The sequence below is a fragment of the Oryx dammah genome, unplaced genomic scaffold (assembly GCF_014754425.2).
Source record: "Oryx dammah isolate SB20612 unplaced genomic scaffold, SCBI_Odam_1.1 HiC_scaffold_29, whole genome shotgun sequence".
NCBI lineage: Eukaryota > Metazoa > Chordata > Mammalia > Artiodactyla > Bovidae > Oryx > Oryx dammah.
The window spans coordinates 44,395,237-44,412,602 of NW_024070213.1; the positions used below are offsets into that span (position 1 = coordinate 44,395,237).

Genomic DNA, 17,366 nt, shown 5'->3' on the forward strand with positions numbered 1-17,366 from the left:
TCTGCTGGCCCTTATTGCTCCCCTGTGCCTTAGGGTCAGGCTGAAGAAGCACCAATGATTAATTCAATGTCGTGGTTTTCTTAACCTGTTTACAGGGGGTGTGCATTTTCCATAAATATTTTGTACTGTCTTTTGAAGTCAGTAAACTCATTAGGATCACTGGATTTTAAAACTCAAATGAATTTTAGAAATCATCTCATGCCTTCCTTTTACAGCAGAAACCAGCAATTTTAAGTGACTTGAACAAGCTAGTAGCAGAGCTGGGACTCAGGAAAAATGCTCTAAGTCAAGGCCTTTTTTTTTTTTTTTTTTTTTGCTTCCTCATGTAAATTATAGAAAATCAAAGACATCTGTATTCATGCCAGTCGCTCAGTCATGACCAACACTTTGTGACCCCATGGACTGTAGCCCGCCAGGTTCCTCTGTCCGTGGAGTTTTCCAGACAAGAACACTGGAGTGGGCTGCCGTTTCCTGCTCCAGGGGATCGTCTCAACCCAGGGATCAAACCCGCATCTCCTGTGTCTCCTGGACTGGCAGGTGGACTCTTTCCCATGGAGCCACCTGGGAAGCCCTCTTGTCTTCTCAGCTTCCACTTGCTCTTCAACTTTAAATGCAGAAACTCCAACGAGAATATACTTAACAGATTTCTTTCATTCTGAAATATAAAAGAATCATTCAGTTAAATATAAAGCGTTTAGAAATTGAGGCTATTGTTTCTGCTATTTCTCCATAATAATTCTTACATAATTCTGTCTCCTGGTTTTAAAAAAATAAATGACTTGCTCTGGTTTATAACACTTTGACCCACTGATAAAATAGAATTAGATATTTTCTGAAGAAACTTGAATTACTAGTTTTTTGGGGAAATGTTAGCTTACCTCTAAATGCCCAAACAAGACCAGATTCTCAGAATTTGACTTATAGCAACATTCAAATACACAGAAGAAATACTTAAGCATTAATCTTTAAAATAACTAAATCTATATGTATTTTAGCTCAAGGAATTGCTCTGCTGCTGCTGCTAAGTCGCTTCAGTTGTGTCCTACTCTGTGCAACCCCATAGATGGCAGCCCACCAGGCTCCCCCGTCCCTGGAATTCTCCAGGCAAGAACACTGGAGTGGGTTGCCATTTCCTTCTCCAGTGCATGAAAGTGAAAAGTGAAAGAGAAGTCACTCAGTCGTGTCCGACTCTTAGCAACCCTGTGGACTGCAGCCTACCAGGCTCCTCCATCCATGGGATTTTCCAGGCAAGAGTACTGGAGTGGGGTGCCATTGCTCTACATAGATGTAAATCCAATTTTTTATGCCCTTAAAATTTGTCTGGTGTTGCACTGGGTAAATAATTTTATGTGCACAGGTGTTCTTGATATGTTATTCTAGCATTATGAAATTACTCTGATTGTTGGTAACTAAGTATATAAGCCAAGATTTCACTTTTTAGAAAGATATTCTATCATGTTAGGAGATTTTTACTCTTTAAGAAGGAATTCATAAGATATAATTCTACCAGTTTTAACCCAATATGTACTCCATTATAAACATTTATAAAAATGTTTTAAATCTTAAATGCTACCAAGTCTGGTTGATGAGTCAACATGGATTTTAGTACTTAATTTTCCTTTAAGGCTGTGCAAGATGACATAATGAAAAGTATCGCAGCCAACTTTCTAAAATGTTATTAGGAGAAACTGAATTTATTTTAAGACAATCTTGAAAAAACTTTTTATTATATCATATTTGGTGAGGGAGCTCAAGCTTGGAAACCAGATTGAGTTAGAGTTAGCTCCCAGCCCTTTCCATTTGCTAAATGTGTAACCGTGAGAGAATGACAACTCATGCTCATTTTCCTCACCTGTAAAACTGGTGATACTAGTTTCTGACTCATAGAGTTGTTTTTAACAATAAATGAGAAAATGAAAAGCAAATACTTTGTGAAATACCTGGCACATAATAAATCTTCAATAAATATTAGCTATAATTCTATTAGTATGTAATTATTTCATTTCAAAGAAGGAATTATAGGCAGTTCTTGACTTAATACAAATTAATAGGCTATCCAGTTATACATGTCTTTTCTCTTTTGCCATTGTTTACCTTCATACTCTGGGGAACCAGTGCTCTAAAGGTCATTCTGTTAAAAGAGGTATTTTTGAAAGTGAACTTTATAGCTTGTCTCCTATAAAATGAATGAATGAGTAATACGTATAGGTTTAGGGAGAAAGATGAGTTTTCTCTATTCAAAATTCACAGGAAACCTTTTAACTTTATTAGTCCAGTATTTCCCAAATTTGTTTGACCATAAAACTGATTTTCTACAAAATACCAGTTAGCATCCTGCAGAAGTGTTAATCTACCTTTTGGGAAGTCTTGCTGTATAATTTTTGAAGCATGTACACACACACATGTATCCTTTAGTTGTGGTTAAAGCAGTTTTGGGCAGTGACCTTTCAATTAGGTTTTCTCAGATTTAAAATGTATCACCATCTTATTTAATACAAATTTGAATGGTTCAGGACAGAAATAGTGTGATATAGAAAAATTAATTTCATTTCACTTTTGTGTACATTTTAAGCTGTTAACAAAATTCACCCCCTCATGGATCACAGCCTTGTGGTGGCAGAAGGGGCTTGTGTAACTTAATGAAGCCATGAGCCCATGCAGGGTCACCCAAGATGAAGGCATCACAGTGAAGAGATCTGACAAAATGTAGTCCATTGGAGGAGAAAATGGCAACCCACACCAGTATTCCTGCCTGGAGAACCCCATGAACAGTATGAAAAGGCAAAAAGATACAACACTGGAAGATGAGCCCCCCAGGTCAGAAGGCGTCCAGTATGCTACTGGGGACAGCAAAGGTAATTACTGAGAGTTCTAGAGAGAATGAATCAGACTTCTCGGCAGGCTCAGTGGTAAAGAATCCAACTGCGAATGCAGGAGCTGCAGGAGACTCAGGTTCAGTTCCGGGGTTGGGAGGATCCCCTGGAGGAGGAAATGGCAACCCGCTCCAGAATTCTTGTCAGGAAAATCTTATGGAGAGAGGAGCCTGGTGGGCTGCAATCTGTAGGGTCACAAAGACTTGGACACGACTGTGGGACTTAGCACACCAGAAAGGATAAAGCGGTTAGGCCAAGGTGGGAATGATGCTCAATTTTGGATATGTTTGGTGGTGAAAGTAAAATCTGATATTGTAAAAGTAAAATCTGATTTCGTAAAAAAAAAACAATATTTCATAGGAACCTGGAATATTAGATTCATGAATCGAGGTAAATTGGACGTGGTCAAGCTGGAGATGACAAGACTGAACATTGACATCTTAGGAATCGGTAAACTAAAATGGATGGGAATGGGTGAATTTAATTCAGGTGACTGTTCTATCTACTACTGGGGGCAAGAATTCCTTAGAAGAAATGGAGTAGACCTCATAGTCAACAGAAGACTCCGAAATACAGTACTTGGGTGCAGTCTCAAAACTGACAGAATGATCTCAGTTTGTTTGCATTCAGCATCACAGTAATCCAAGTCTGTGCCCCAACCGCTGCTGCCAAAGAAGCTGAAGGTGACCAGTTCTATGAAGACCTACAAGACCTTTTAGAACTAACACCAAAAATGATGTCTTTTTCACCATAGGGGATTGGAATGAAAAAGTAGGAAGTCAAGAGATGCCCAGAAAAACAAGGACTTGGCCTTGGAGTACAAAATGAAGCAGGTCAAAGGCTAACAGGGTTTTGTAAAGAGAATATGCTGGTTATTTAACTTATCAAGAGAACACCCTTATTTAACTTATATTCAGAGTACATCATGAGAAATGCTGGACTGGATAAAGCACAAGCTGGAATCAAGATTGCCAGGAGAAATATCAATAACCTCAGATATACAGATGACACCACACTTATGGCAGAAAGTGAAGAAGAACTAAAGAGCCTCTGATGAAAGTGAAAGAGGAGAGTGGAAAAGTTGGCTTAAAGCTCAACATTCAGAAAACTAAGATGGCATCCAGTCCCATCACTTCGTGGCAAACAGATGGGGAAACAATGGAAACAGTGACAGACTTTATTTTAAGGGGCTCCAAAATCTTTAATTTCGTGGTGACCGCAGCCATGAAATTAAAAGATGCTTACTCCTTGGAAGGAAAGACAGCATATTCAAAAGCAGAGACATTACTTTGCCAACAAAGGTCTGTGTAGTCAAAGCTATGGTTTATCCAGTGGTCATGTATGGATGTGAGAGTTGGACTATTAAGAAAGCTGAGTGCAGAAGAATTGATGCTTTTGAACTGTGGTGTTGGAGAAGACTCTTGAGAGCCCCTTGAACAGCAAGGAGATCCAACCAGTCTATCTTAAAGGAAATCAGTCCTGAATATTCACTGAAAGGTCTGATGCTGAAGCTGAAACTCCAATACTTTGGCCACCTAATGTGAAGAACTGATTCATTGGAAAATACCCTGATGCTGGGAAAGATTGAAGGTGGGAGGAAAAGGGGACGCCAGAGGATGAGGTTGGATGGCATCACTGACTCAATGGACTTGAGTTTGAGTAAACTCTAGGAGAGTGCAGAACAGGGAAGCTTGGTGTGCTGCAGTCCATGCATGGGTCTCAAAGAGTCAGACATGACTTAGCCACTGAACAGCAACAATAATCATTAAACCAACAAACCATTCTTTGCCATGTTCTAATATTTTGAAGGGTTTAGAATCTGACAAACCAAAAATATATTTTTCTTTTTTAAAAAACTCTATTGAAATAATTTTAGACTTAAAGTTGTAAAAATAGTACAGAAAGTTTCTGAGTACTGTTTACCTAACATCCCCTGATATGAACATCTTCCATAATCAGGAAATAAGAAACATTGGTACAATATTTTTAGGTAAAATATAGATCTTATTTAATCACCAGTTTTCTGTTCTGAATCCAGTCCGGGATCCCACATTGCAGTAAGTTGTCATGTCTCCTTATCCCACCGTATTTTGTTTTTAAATATTTTTTTTTAAGTTAACCTTTTTAAAGTCTTTGTTGAATTTGTTACAATATTGTTTCTGTTTTATGTTTTGGTTTTGGCCAGGAGGCTTGAGGGATCTTAGCTCCCCTGCTGCTGCTGCTGCTGCTAAGTCGCTTCAGTCGTGTCTGACTATGTGCGACCCCAGAGATGGCAGCCCACCAGGCTCCCCCGTCCCTGGAGTGGGTTGCCATTTCCTTCTCCAATGCATGAGAGTGAAAAGTGAAAGTGAAGTCGCTCAGTCGTGTCCAACTCCTAGTGACCCCATGGACTGCAGCCCACCAGGCTTCTCCGTCCATGGGATTTTCCAGGCAAGAGTACTGGAGTGGGGTGCTATTGCTTTCTCCAGATCAAACTTGCATCCCATTCATTAGAAGACAAAATCTTAACCACTGAACCACCAGGGAAGTGCCATCCCAAAATGTTTTAATCATCCTCAGCTTATATCTAAAGTAGTTCTTAGTTCTTTGATCTAAAGAACAAAGGAAAAAATCTTGTGTTTATAGATTTGCTATTAACTGATAACAGTGTCTTGTCTCTGAGGCCTTCATTCTACCTCAACCTTTCATTGGAGAAGGGCTGTAATAAAGCTCTTCCTTTTTGAAATACTAAGATTATTTTCTAAAGCAATCCATGTTTCCCAAAGTATTATACAGGAGTCAGCTCAAAGCAAATATAGGCTGTGTTGCCCTATTTTGCTGCCTTCAATAAAATATGTACATATCGTATTACAAGATTTTATTTAAAACACTAATTAATTTCAGGTTACTTTTGAACACATCCATCTAATGCTTCTTCCAAAACTGCTGTAAATGGTGTTTGTGTCTGTGTGTTTTCAGAAATATAAAAAACAAGAACAGGAGAATTAATAATTTTGGAAGCTAGAAAGCAGATGGCCAATTAGCAACTAACTGAACAAGCCCAAAATGAATTTATCGCTAGGCCAGTAGTGGGGGAAAGTGGACAAGTGATTCAGTTTATACTATAAAAATTTGAGTTTCAGAAACATGACTCTAGTTAGAAGGTTTGGAAAACTCTTCTCTGGAAAACCTAACTCAAGAGGAAATACCTAAAGATGTACAAATCAAGGGGTTTCTCAAAAAATTGCTTACCTAACTGAACCTAGAATGAATCACAAAGTCATCAAGCCCCTCCATCCCACCCACTCAGAACTTCTAATTAGTTTATTAGCTACCTTTCTCCCTTCAGCTCTTAATTATAAACAAGACAGCCAAAGATTACTAGATACATGGGAAAAACCTCACCATGGAAGACAGCGAATAAAAACAAAAAAGAGAAATTTGGAAGAAAGAGAACCCCCTTTCTCCTCAAAAACCATCAAAACAATATTTGATATCCTCAGAGAAATAAGGGAAGATACGCATTCTCTAAACAAGAATGAAATGCTAGTTTAAAAGGGATGGGGGACTTCCCTGGCAGCCCAGTGGTTGAGATTCCCAATGCAGGGGGCCCTGGTTCAATCCCCAGTCAGGAAACTAGATCCTACATACTGCAGCTAAGTATGTGCATCCCAGCTAGGGGGTCCACACACTCCAGAGCCTGCACACCGCAACAAAGACCCAATAAATAAATATAATTTTAAAAAGGAAGTTGGGGAATGGGAGATTCAGAGAAGAGAAACATGCCCTTGAAATTAAAAGCATGGTAACAAAATAAACTTTATTGGAGCATTGAAAGATGAGATAGAAGATATAGAAGTCTCTGGTCTCTTATCCACAATTCCAAAATCTGTAAAGTCCTGAAAATCAAAAAAAAAGATTACAGTAAAGCACACAACTTTATGTACAGTCTTTATCACATTTATGTGAATATGCTTACATTTTGCTACAGAAATACCACTGCCTCACGTCTCTTTGATAATGTTATATATGGGTTTAAATCATTATTGCCTTTCTAAAAATTCTGAATTCTGATATACATATGGACTCAAAGTTTTCAGATGAGGGATTAAGGACCTGTATCCCAGAAAACAGAGCCAAAGACAGAGAGATGGAAAATACAAGAAATAAGAAAATTAGAGGATCAGTTCAGAAGATCCAGGGTCTAATAATACAGGTTTCAGAAAGAGAGACAAAATGATATAGAGTGGGAATCATCAGCAAAGTAATACCAAAAAACGTCCAGGACTGAGAGATCGTAATTTCCACCTTAAAAGAGACCTCAGAAAAACAGACTGAAATAAACCCACGTTAAGGCACATCACTGAAATTTTAAGAGCACTGGATATATTTGGTTAGTATACAAACTAGAGAGGGAGAGTGGGAAAAGTCACAGACGAGGAGACAGAGTCACAGTGTCCAGATCTCAACATCAGCACTGGAAGCTCAGCTGCAGTTGAGAGTTACCTTCAGAGTTCTGAAGGAGGATGGACTTCCCTGGTGTTCCAGGGGTTAAGAATCTGCCTGCCATTGCAGGGAACACAGGTTCAATCCCTAGTCTGAAAATTCCACATGCCTCAGGGCCACTAAGCCCGAGCACCACAACTACTGAAGCCCACACACCCTGGAGCTCATGCTCCGCAAGAGAAGCTGCCACAGTGAGAAGCTATACACCACAGCCAGAGAAACCCCATGCATAGCAACAAAGACCTAGCATAGCCAAAAACTAATTAATTAATTACAAAAGTTTTAACTTATTTTAAAAATTCCAAAGGATTTTTTTCCCCCTACCTAGAATTCTGTACCCAAACTGTCATTAAACTGGGATGGTTAGGACATGAGTCAGATTCTCAAGAAACTTTGCTAAACTGAATGTCCTCTTTTCTTTTTCTTCCCCTTCATCCTCACAGAGGTGGAAATAAGAAATGACATTATAAAAATTGAAGAAAATAGATAATCCATAAATCAAAATATTATTCCTGAATTAATCAAGAGATTCCTTAGTATCGCAGATTATGTAGTATGTGATCAGTTCAGTTCAGTTGCTCAGTCATGTCTGACTCTCTGCAACACCATGAACTGTAGCACGCCAGGCCTCCCTGTCCATCACCAGCTCCCGGAGTTAACCCAAACTCGTCCATTGAGTCAGTGATGCCATCCAACCAACTATCTCATTCTCTGTCGTCCCCTTCTCCTCCTGCCCTCAATCTTTCCCAGCATCAGGGTCTTTTCACATGAGTCAGCTCTTCGCATCAGGTGGCTAGAGTTTCAGCTTCAACATCAGTCCTTCCAATGAATACCCAGGACTGATCTCCTTTAGGATGAACTGGTTGGATCTCCTTGCAGTCCACGGAACTCTCAAGAGTGTTTTCCAATACCACAGTTCAAAAGCAGACTTAGAAAGTACTACTTCATCTTGTATTCCCCAGGGTTCTTTCTCAGTCCATAATAGAACATTTGTTCACAATGTATAAATAGTTAAAATATATTTCCATTGTTTCATGGGCGAGTCAGAAAGGTAAATCCATTTTCCTTTTAAAGTTTATTTAAAACATTTTTAGTCCTCATTTCTTGAATGAGGCTTTAAAAATCTGATTTGCTCTTCAGTGTCACATGCCCTTGGCTTGCCCTCAAGTAGAGTGGCCCTTGCTGGGGAGGAGGCCAGGATGTCTGGAGAGTGGATATATAGGCTTTTAGTCACATGGTGACATCCATCAGGACCACTGTCAGGCCTCACTGTAAACAGTCCATGGACTCCAGCCTTTCCTATTGCATCCTCTGCCCCATGAATCAGTTAGATCAGAAAACAGAAGGGAGAAACAGAACCTCGGAAGATTATTTATATAGTTAGTAAAGTTGCTCAGCAGCTAACAATAGAAAATAAAGCAAAACAGCACTGCATTGACTGAGATTTTTCTCAGAACGGTTTAAACTTTTCTTTACCTTTGCTCTGATTTGTGTATTTCAACAATTAGTAATCTATAGTGAAGTAAACTTAAAGTTGAGAATGACAAATGGGAAATGTCTCATTTAGCTATATTCAGTTTATATTTCACGTTCCTGTTTCCACTATGTACAGAAATCTTTTCAGCCCCTTTGAGTATCAGTTTAGTAGTTCTCTGACTTTTTTCCTTCATAAATGTCAGTGTGCCTTTGCTTGTTTCTTTCCTTCCCTTCATGGTCTGACCTGCTGCTGTTCCCTCAAGTCACATCACCTCTTGAATAGCTTTCCCTGGCCCATAACCTCATGTCTGCCTCCACTCCAGGAGAAAGCTTGCTCCTTCAAGTGGGGTTCCTGAGAAAGTGGAGCATGTTTTCCAATCTAATGAGAAAAAAGGTGAGCATGGGTGCAGTGCTAAAAAGGGGTGGTTTAGCATATGAAATTGGGCTGCCTAGTTTTGACTTCATACACTGCCACTCAATCTGTGACCTTGGGCAATAAATTTAACTTCACCTTTCCTCAGTTTGTGCCTCTGTCAATTGGAGGACAGTGATAGTACTCGATGGGCTTCCTAGGTGGCTCGGTGGTAAAGAATGCGCCTGCCAATGTAGATCGACCCCTGGGTTGGGAAGATACCCTGGAGAAGGAATTGGCTACCCACTCCAGTATTCTTGTCTGGGAAATCCCATGGACAGAGGAGAGTTGTGGGCCACAGCCCATGGGTTCCCGAAAGAGTCAGACACAACTCAGCAACTAAACAACAACAACAGTACCTGCCTGATTGATTACTGTGAGATTTGAAGGAAATAATACATGTGAAGTACACTATGATGTAGTGATTAAGAACATATACTCTGGAGCCAGGCTGCTTGTATTCAAGTCCTTGCTCCATTACTTTGGCCATCTTTCTATTCCTCAGACTCCTCAAGGTGGTTGCTAACATCTGAGCCAAAAAGTATCTCTTTGCTGTTTTTTTTTTTTTTTTTTAATAGCTGTTGTTTTACAGGGAATTCTCATTTTTCAACAAAATTCAAAAATATAGAAGTGGAGAGAAGAAAAGTTCTGAGGCTGAAAGAGAAGAAAGCAAGTGAAAGCCACAGTAGGATGCCACTACCTCCCACCCGAATAGTTAAAATGAGACGAAGTTACTAAGAACAGCTAGAAGCTGCATACACCATTGATGGGAGTGTAAGTTAATGCAGCCGCTTTGGAAAACTGACAGTAACTTGGAAGGCTGAATTAAGATATATCCTTGACCCAACAAATCCAATCTTAGATTGGATCCATCCTGTCTTCATCCAACAGGAATGCCTGTTCCTATGCACGCAAAGACCTGTAACAAGAATATTTGTAGGAACATTATCCATAATAGCTAAAAACTGGAAGCCACTCAGATAAAAATTCTGTATGTTTATAAAATGTACAACAGTGTATGTATTACAGTGTGTAAAAGAAGCCAGACACAAATACAGTGTCATTCCTTCTTTTTTTTTTTTTTCCTTTTGTAAGTTCAAAAACAACAGAACTAATTTGTGGAGTTAGAAGTCAGAATACTGGTGATCCTTTGGCAGGGGAGTGGGGACTAGAGTGGGGCCCATGGATGCTTCTGGAGTTCTGTGGCTTGACCTAATTTGATGGTTCAATTCAGTCGCTCAGTCATGTCTGACTCTTTGCAACCCCATCGACTGCAGCACACCAGGCCTCCCTGTCCATCACCAACTCCTGGAGTTTACCCAAACTCATGTCTATCGAGTCGGTGATGCCATCCAACCATCTCCTCCTCTGTTATCCCCTTCTCCTCCTGCTCTCAATCTTTCCCAGCATCAGGGTCTTCTCAAAGGAGTCATCTCTTTGCATCAGGTGGCCAAAGTATTGGAGTTTCAGCTTAAACATCAGTCCTTCAATGAACACGCAGGTCAGCTTAAACATCAGTCCTTCCAATGAACACGCAGGACTAATCTCCTTTAGGATGGACTGGTTGAATCTCCTTGCAGTTCAAGGGACTCTCAAGAGTCTTCTCCAATACCACAATTCAAAAACATCAATTCTTCAGCACTGAACTTTCTTTGGGGCTTCTCTAGTAGCTCAGACAGTAAAGCGTCTGCCCACAATGCGGGAGACCTGGGTTTGATCCTTGGGTTGGGAAGATCCCCTGGAGAAGGAAATGGCAATCCATTCCAGTATTCTTGCCTGGAAAATCCCATGGACTGAGGAGCCTGGTAGGCTATAGTCCATGGGGTCGCAGAGTCGGACACGACTGAGCGACTTCACTTTCAACTTTCTTTACAGTCCAACTCTCACATCCAAACATGACCACTGGAAAAACCATAGGCTTGACTAGATGGACCTTTGTTGACAAAGAAATGTCTCTGCTTTTGAATATGCTGTCTACGTTGGTCATAACTTTCCTTCCAAGAAGTGATCGTCTTTTAATTTCATGGCTGCAATCACCATCTGCAGTGATTTTGGAGCCCAAAAAAATAAAGTCAGCCACTGTTACCACTGTTTCCCCATCTATTTGCCATGAAGTGATGGGACTAGATTCCATGATCTTAGTTTTCTGAATGTTGAGCTTTAAGCCAACTTTTTCACTCTCCTCTTTCACTTTCATCAAGAGGCTCTTTAGGTTCCTCTTTGCTTTCTGCCATAAGGGTGGTGTCATCTGCATACCTGAGGTTATTGATATTTCTCCCAGCAGTCTTGATTCCAGCTTGTGCTTCATCCAGCCCAGCGTTTCTCATGATGTACTCTGCATAGAAATGAAATAAGCAGGGTGACAATATACAGCCTTGATGTACTCCTTTTCCTATTTGGAACCAGTCTGTTGTTCTATGTCCAGTTCTAACTGTTGCTTCCTGACCTGCATACAGGTTTCTCAAGAGGCAGGTCAGGTGGTCTGGTATTCCCATCTCTTTCAGAATTTTCCACAGTTTCTTGTGATCCACACAGTCAAAGGCTTTAGCATAGTCAATAAAGCAGAAATGATGTTTTTCTGGAACTCTCTTGCTTTCTCGATGATCCAGCGGATGTTGGCAATTTGATCTCTGGTTCCTCTGCCTTTTCTAAAACCAGCTTGAACATCTGGAATTTCATGATTCACATATTGCCAAAGCCTGGCTTGGAGAATTTTTAAGCATTACTTTGCTAGTGTGTAAGATGAGTGCAATTGTGCGGTAGTTTGAGCATTTTGGGGGATTGGAATGAAAACTGACCTTTTCCAGTCCTGTGGCCACTGCTGAGTTTTCCAAATTTCCTGGCATATTGAGTGCAGCACTTTTACAGCATCATATTTTATGAAATAGCTCAACTGGAGTTCCATCACCTCCACTAACTTTGTAGTGATGCTGTTGCATGAGTGTATTTTCTTTGTGAAAACTCATGCAGCTGTAGGCTTATGGTTTATGTATTTGTAGCTAGATATGTTAAACTTCCATTTGTAAATGTATTTAAAATCAGATGGCTTAAGAATTTTGGAAATAATGAGTTTACTTTTTCTACTTGCCACGTTTTCTGAGAATTAAAGATTTCATACCTTTGAATAATGTTAGGTACTTACCACAAGGCTGGAAAATTAACCAATCTGGCTTCTTCATAAGTTGTATCTTCAGGACTGTTAAAAAAAAAGAATTCTCAAGAACCACAAATAAGGACCTCAGGCAACATACTTGGAAGTAATGATTAGTTTTCATTTATCCTACAACCTTACATACTCTTTTACAGACTACATGGACTGCATTAAATTATAGAACTGTGCTTTGAAGTTCTATCAGCCTTTTTTTTTTTACTTTTCTCAGAGTAATTCACCTGTAGTTCAGATCTGGTGGTCCTAGAAACTGGCTGAAGAAAGAGTTTTATGTGATCCAGCTGTGAGATGTGAGAGGCAAGTTGGCAGATGCTCAAATGAACATCAGTTGTAATTGATGCTTGTGCTAGTTGCTTTGGCATCCATGATGCTGTTTTAGTAACTAAGTGAGTTTCATCTTTGAGTGGAATGTGTTTTGTTTAGTCTGTACTGTGCCCAGATTGAGGACTAGAAACCTTGCACTTTCGCAGAACATGGCTTTGTGTACAGCTCTTCCCTTTTCTGCTATTTTTGTACCATGTGAATCATGGCACAGTGAAGCCATCTGCAAAGCCTGAATAGGAGATAAAAGCTGCCATCCCTTAGATTGGCACTTGAAAAGCTGGTGTTCATTTGGAGTACATTCCTGATTATCCTTTATAAAATCTCAGACTTCATTTCAAGATGGTTGCAAACATCTCTGAGCCAGCAGTGTCTCTGGTTAGTTTCTTTTAGCTGAACACTAGGTTAAAGTAGAGGAGGGGAATCCATTCCGTGTCACCCAGAATCTGCTGGAGTTTATCAGTGCTCTTTCAATTGAGATAATAAGAACAGCAGGTTCCTCTCCTGTTTTAAAAAATATGTTGATTAAATTATCTCAGCGAGCTATCCAGTTTGGCATGCACTTAGTAGGGAATAGTTAAAAACATAAGGTTCTTGAATTGTCAGATTAATCCTTCAGAGTAAATATTATTTGAATGCTTGAAGTATATCACACCAGTTAAATATTTGTCAAAAGTATTTCTCAACATAGCATTTTTTTTGAGGATTTATTGAAAAGGAATTAAATTAACACATGCCTACAAGCTGGAATCAAGATTGCTGGGAGAACTATCAATAACCTCAGATATGCAGATGACACCACCCTTATGGCAGAAAGTGAAGAGGAACTAAAAAGCCTCTTGATGAAGGTGAAAGAGGAGAGTGAAAAAGTTGGCTTAAAGCTCAACATTCAGAAAATGAAGATCATGGCATCTGGTCCCATCACTTCATAGCAAATAGACGGGGAAACAGTGTCAGACTTCATTTTTCTGGGCTCCAAAATCACTGCAGATTGTGATTGCAGCCATGACATTAAAAGACGCTTACTCCTTGGAAGAAAAGTTATGACCAACCTAGACAGCATATTAAAAAGCAGAGACATTACTTTGCCAACAAAGGTCCATCTAGTCAAGGCTATGGTTTTTCCTGTGGTCATGTATGGATGTGAGAGTTGGACTGTGAAGAACACTGAAGAATTGATGCTTTTGAACTGTGGTGTTGGAGAAGACTCTTGAGAGTCCCTTGGACTGCAAGGAGATCCAGCCAGTCCATCCTAAAGGTGATCAGGCCTGGGTGTTCACTGGAAGGACTGATGCTGAAGCTGAAACTCCAGTACTTTGGCCACCTCGTGGGAAGAGTTGACTCATTAGAAAAGACTCTTATGCTGGGAGGGATTGGGGGCAGGAGGAGAAGCTGACGACAGAGAATGAGATGGCTGGATGGCATCACCTACTCGATGGACATGAGTTTGGGTGAACTCTGGGAATTGGTGATGAACAAGGAGACCTGGCTTGCTGCGATTCATGGGGTCACAAAGAGTTATACAGGACTGAGGGACTGAGCTGAACTGAAGACATTGCAAAAGAGATTCAAGATGTTCGATACAGGATACAAGATGCTTGGGGCTGGTGCATGGGGATGATCCAGAGAGATGATATGGGGTGGGAGGTGGGAGAGGGATTCAGGATTGGGAGCTTGTATACACCCATGGTGGATTCATGTCAATGTACGGCAAAACCAATACAGTATTGTAAAGTAAAATAAAGTAAATAATAATAATAATAAAAGTCCTAATAGCCACTGCAAAAAAAAATAAAATAAAATAAAATAAAAATGCACACCTGTAACGAGTTTAGGATTGACATGTACACACTGTTGTATTTAAAATGAATTACCAACAAGGACCTACTGTACAGCACAGGGAACTCAACTCAATATTATGTTACAACCTAAATGGGAAAAGAATTTGGAGAATAGATACATGTATATGTATAACTGAATCACTTTCCTGTATAACTGAAACTAACACAACATTGTTAATCATTGATTAACCCATAAAAAATTAAACAAAAATGCATACCCACACTCCTCCTTATTCTTTCACTGCTGATATATACAAACCTGGTATATATTTGTGTGTAGTAGATTCATCAGGGTCCCTTCAAGCCTTTCCTGACAGACTTTATAAATTCAGCTTTGCTCTGAGCTACAGAAGGAATGTTCCCTCTACTAAAATAGCAGTAAGTGCATAAATTGGGAAGTACAGATTGGTTTCATATTAAGAAGCTTCTTCAGTTTTCAAGCAGAATGCCCTTGGTCACTAGGTATCTCTTCTTAATAAATGATACTAGAGTACGTTGGTAACCTAGTAGCCATAAACTCTGAAACTACTAGAGGGAATGAAATATAAAAATATTCCCTTATATCCTGAAATGATGAACCAGAAATGCTAGAATCTTCATAACAAACTCTTTATTTTCAAAGTGTTGTTCAGTCATTCAGTCGTGTCTGACTCTTTTCGACCCCATGGATTGCAGCATGCCAGGTTTCCCTGTCCTTCACCATCTCCCAGAGTTTGCTCAAACTCATGTCCATTGAGTCAGTGATGCAGAGTCTAGGAATAATGTACTCCTCTTATATCTTGTTTTCCTAATGTATTTTCATGTGATATTTCAAGTCATTTCATTTTTCTTCTATCTCCCATTTTACTAACATACTATAAATATGCAAGAACCTAAATTTTTTGGTAGACTAACTAAAAAGCCTCTTGAAGAAAGTGAAACAGGAGAGTGAAAAAGTTGGCTTAAAGCTCAACATTCAGAAAACGAAGATCATGACATCTGGTCCCATCACTTCATGGGAAATAGATGGGGAAACAGTGGAAACAGTGTCGGACTTTATTTTGGGGGACTCCAAAATCACTGCAGATGGTGATTGCAGCCATGAAATTAAAAGATGCTTACTCCTTGGAAGAAAAGTTATGACCAACCTAGATAGCATATTCAAAAGCAGAGACATTACTTTGCCAACAAAGGTCCGTCTAGTCAAGGCTATGGTTTTTCCAGTGGTCATGTTTGGATGTGAGAGTTGGACTGTGAAGAAAGCTGAGTGCCAAAGAATTGATGCTTTTGAACTGTGGTGTTGGAGAAGACTCTTGAGAGTCCCATGGACTGCAAGGAGATCCAACCAGTCCATTCTGAAGGAGATCAACCCTGGGATTTCTTTGGAGGGAATGATGCTGAAGGTGAAACTCCAGTACTTTAGACACCTCATGGGGAGAGTTGACTCATTGTAAAGGACTCTGATGCTGGGAGGGGTTGGGAGCAGGAAGAGAAGGGGACGACAGAGGATGAGATGGCTGGATGGCATCACTGACTCGATGGACGTGAGTCTTAGTGAACTCTAGGAGTTGGTGATGCACAGGGAGGCCTGGCATGCTGCGATTCATGGGGTCGCAAAGAGTTGGACACGACTGAGCAACTGAACTGAACTGAACTGATAGCATTTTCAACATAGAAAACATCTTTGTGTTTTTTTTTTTCCTCTTTGAAGAGGCAGTTGTAATTTTGGCTTAAAGACACACTGAAAATGATTGGGATGGGAAAGGACCTTATTTTATGTAATTCCTGTGAAATAATTGTATTTATTTTTTCCTTAATGTTCTTTATTTCTTTGCTTAGCAGACAGAAGGAGGCGCACAGACAGACGGCCAGCAGTCACAGACACAAAGTAGTGAAAATTCAGAAAGTAAATCTACCCCTAAACGACTGCATGTCTCTAATATTCCTTTCCGCTTCCGGGACCCTGACCTCCGGCAGATGTTTGGGGTAAGTCTCTGAAGTCCTTTTATTGGCTTTTCAAAGAAAATATAATCTGCCAATGTAAAATTCGTCATTCGTATTGATACTTTAGGGTAAAACTACAAATACACTGAGGATTGTAAGCTCAATCAGTATCTTCATCACCCTTTAGAAACATTCCCATCACCCGGCCTGTTCTGGACATTAGCCTTGCAAGTTCTCACATACGTAAGGTGACCGTAGAACTTAGTTTGCCTGGGACTGAGGGATTTCTTGGGACATGAGATTTCAGGTGCTAAAATCAGGACCAGAGAGTAATTCCTGCCTTTCAAGGGCAGTGAATTAAATGAAATAATATCTGTGATCTCAAATCATGTATTCAGGGTTAGTTTGTTACCTGACACATTCTTCCAGCTTTACTTCCTCCCAAAATCACTCAAAAGTGAATGGCTGCTGAAAATCTTAATTTTTTTTCTGGGCTAATATGTTGTTGCCTGTTTTAATTTGATCAAACTCTTAACTTGAACTAGGATTAAGAAATGATTGGGGTTTTTTTCCCTGAATATTTGTGTGGCAGTTGAGTGCTTTGTCAGAAAAGCAGATACCATTGTCTACGTCTTGGTTGTGGCCACCTCAAGGTGACAAGACCCTGGAGCAGAGTTCTGTCACTTACAGACAACTTTCTGGAAGTGTTTTCTATACCAAATACAAGGCCATGGTTGAGATTTAATGATATTCTTGAAGCACTGAAAGAGCTTTTTGACAGAAAATGGTAGCCAGCTGTTTTCCAGCTATATAAAAAGAAGAGCAACAGAAAATATAAGGGGCAACATAAAGAATTTAGGTTACAT

General features: G+C 39.9%; 1 protein-coding gene across 27 annotated transcripts in view; it reads left to right on the plus strand.

Moving 5' to 3' along the window:
* RBFOX2 (RNA binding fox-1 homolog 2) overlaps positions 1-17,366 on the plus strand; it is a 289,582-nt gene that overhangs the window by 232,473 nt on the left and 39,743 nt on the right. For 20 of the 27 annotated variants that reach the window (XR_005719900.1, XR_005719902.1, XR_005719901.1 and 17 more), the window contains one exon: positions 16,396-16,542. Coding sequence is in view for 23 of the 27 variants with exons in the window: in XM_040234733.1 (XP_040090667.1) it covers positions 16,396-16,542 (147 nt within the window). In the remaining 4 variants the exon portion in view is untranslated. The remainder of the gene's footprint in view (positions 1-16,395; positions 16,543-17,366) is intronic. The other 7 variants (XR_005719903.1, XM_040234734.1, XM_040234736.1 and 4 more) reach the window with 1 other exon arrangement.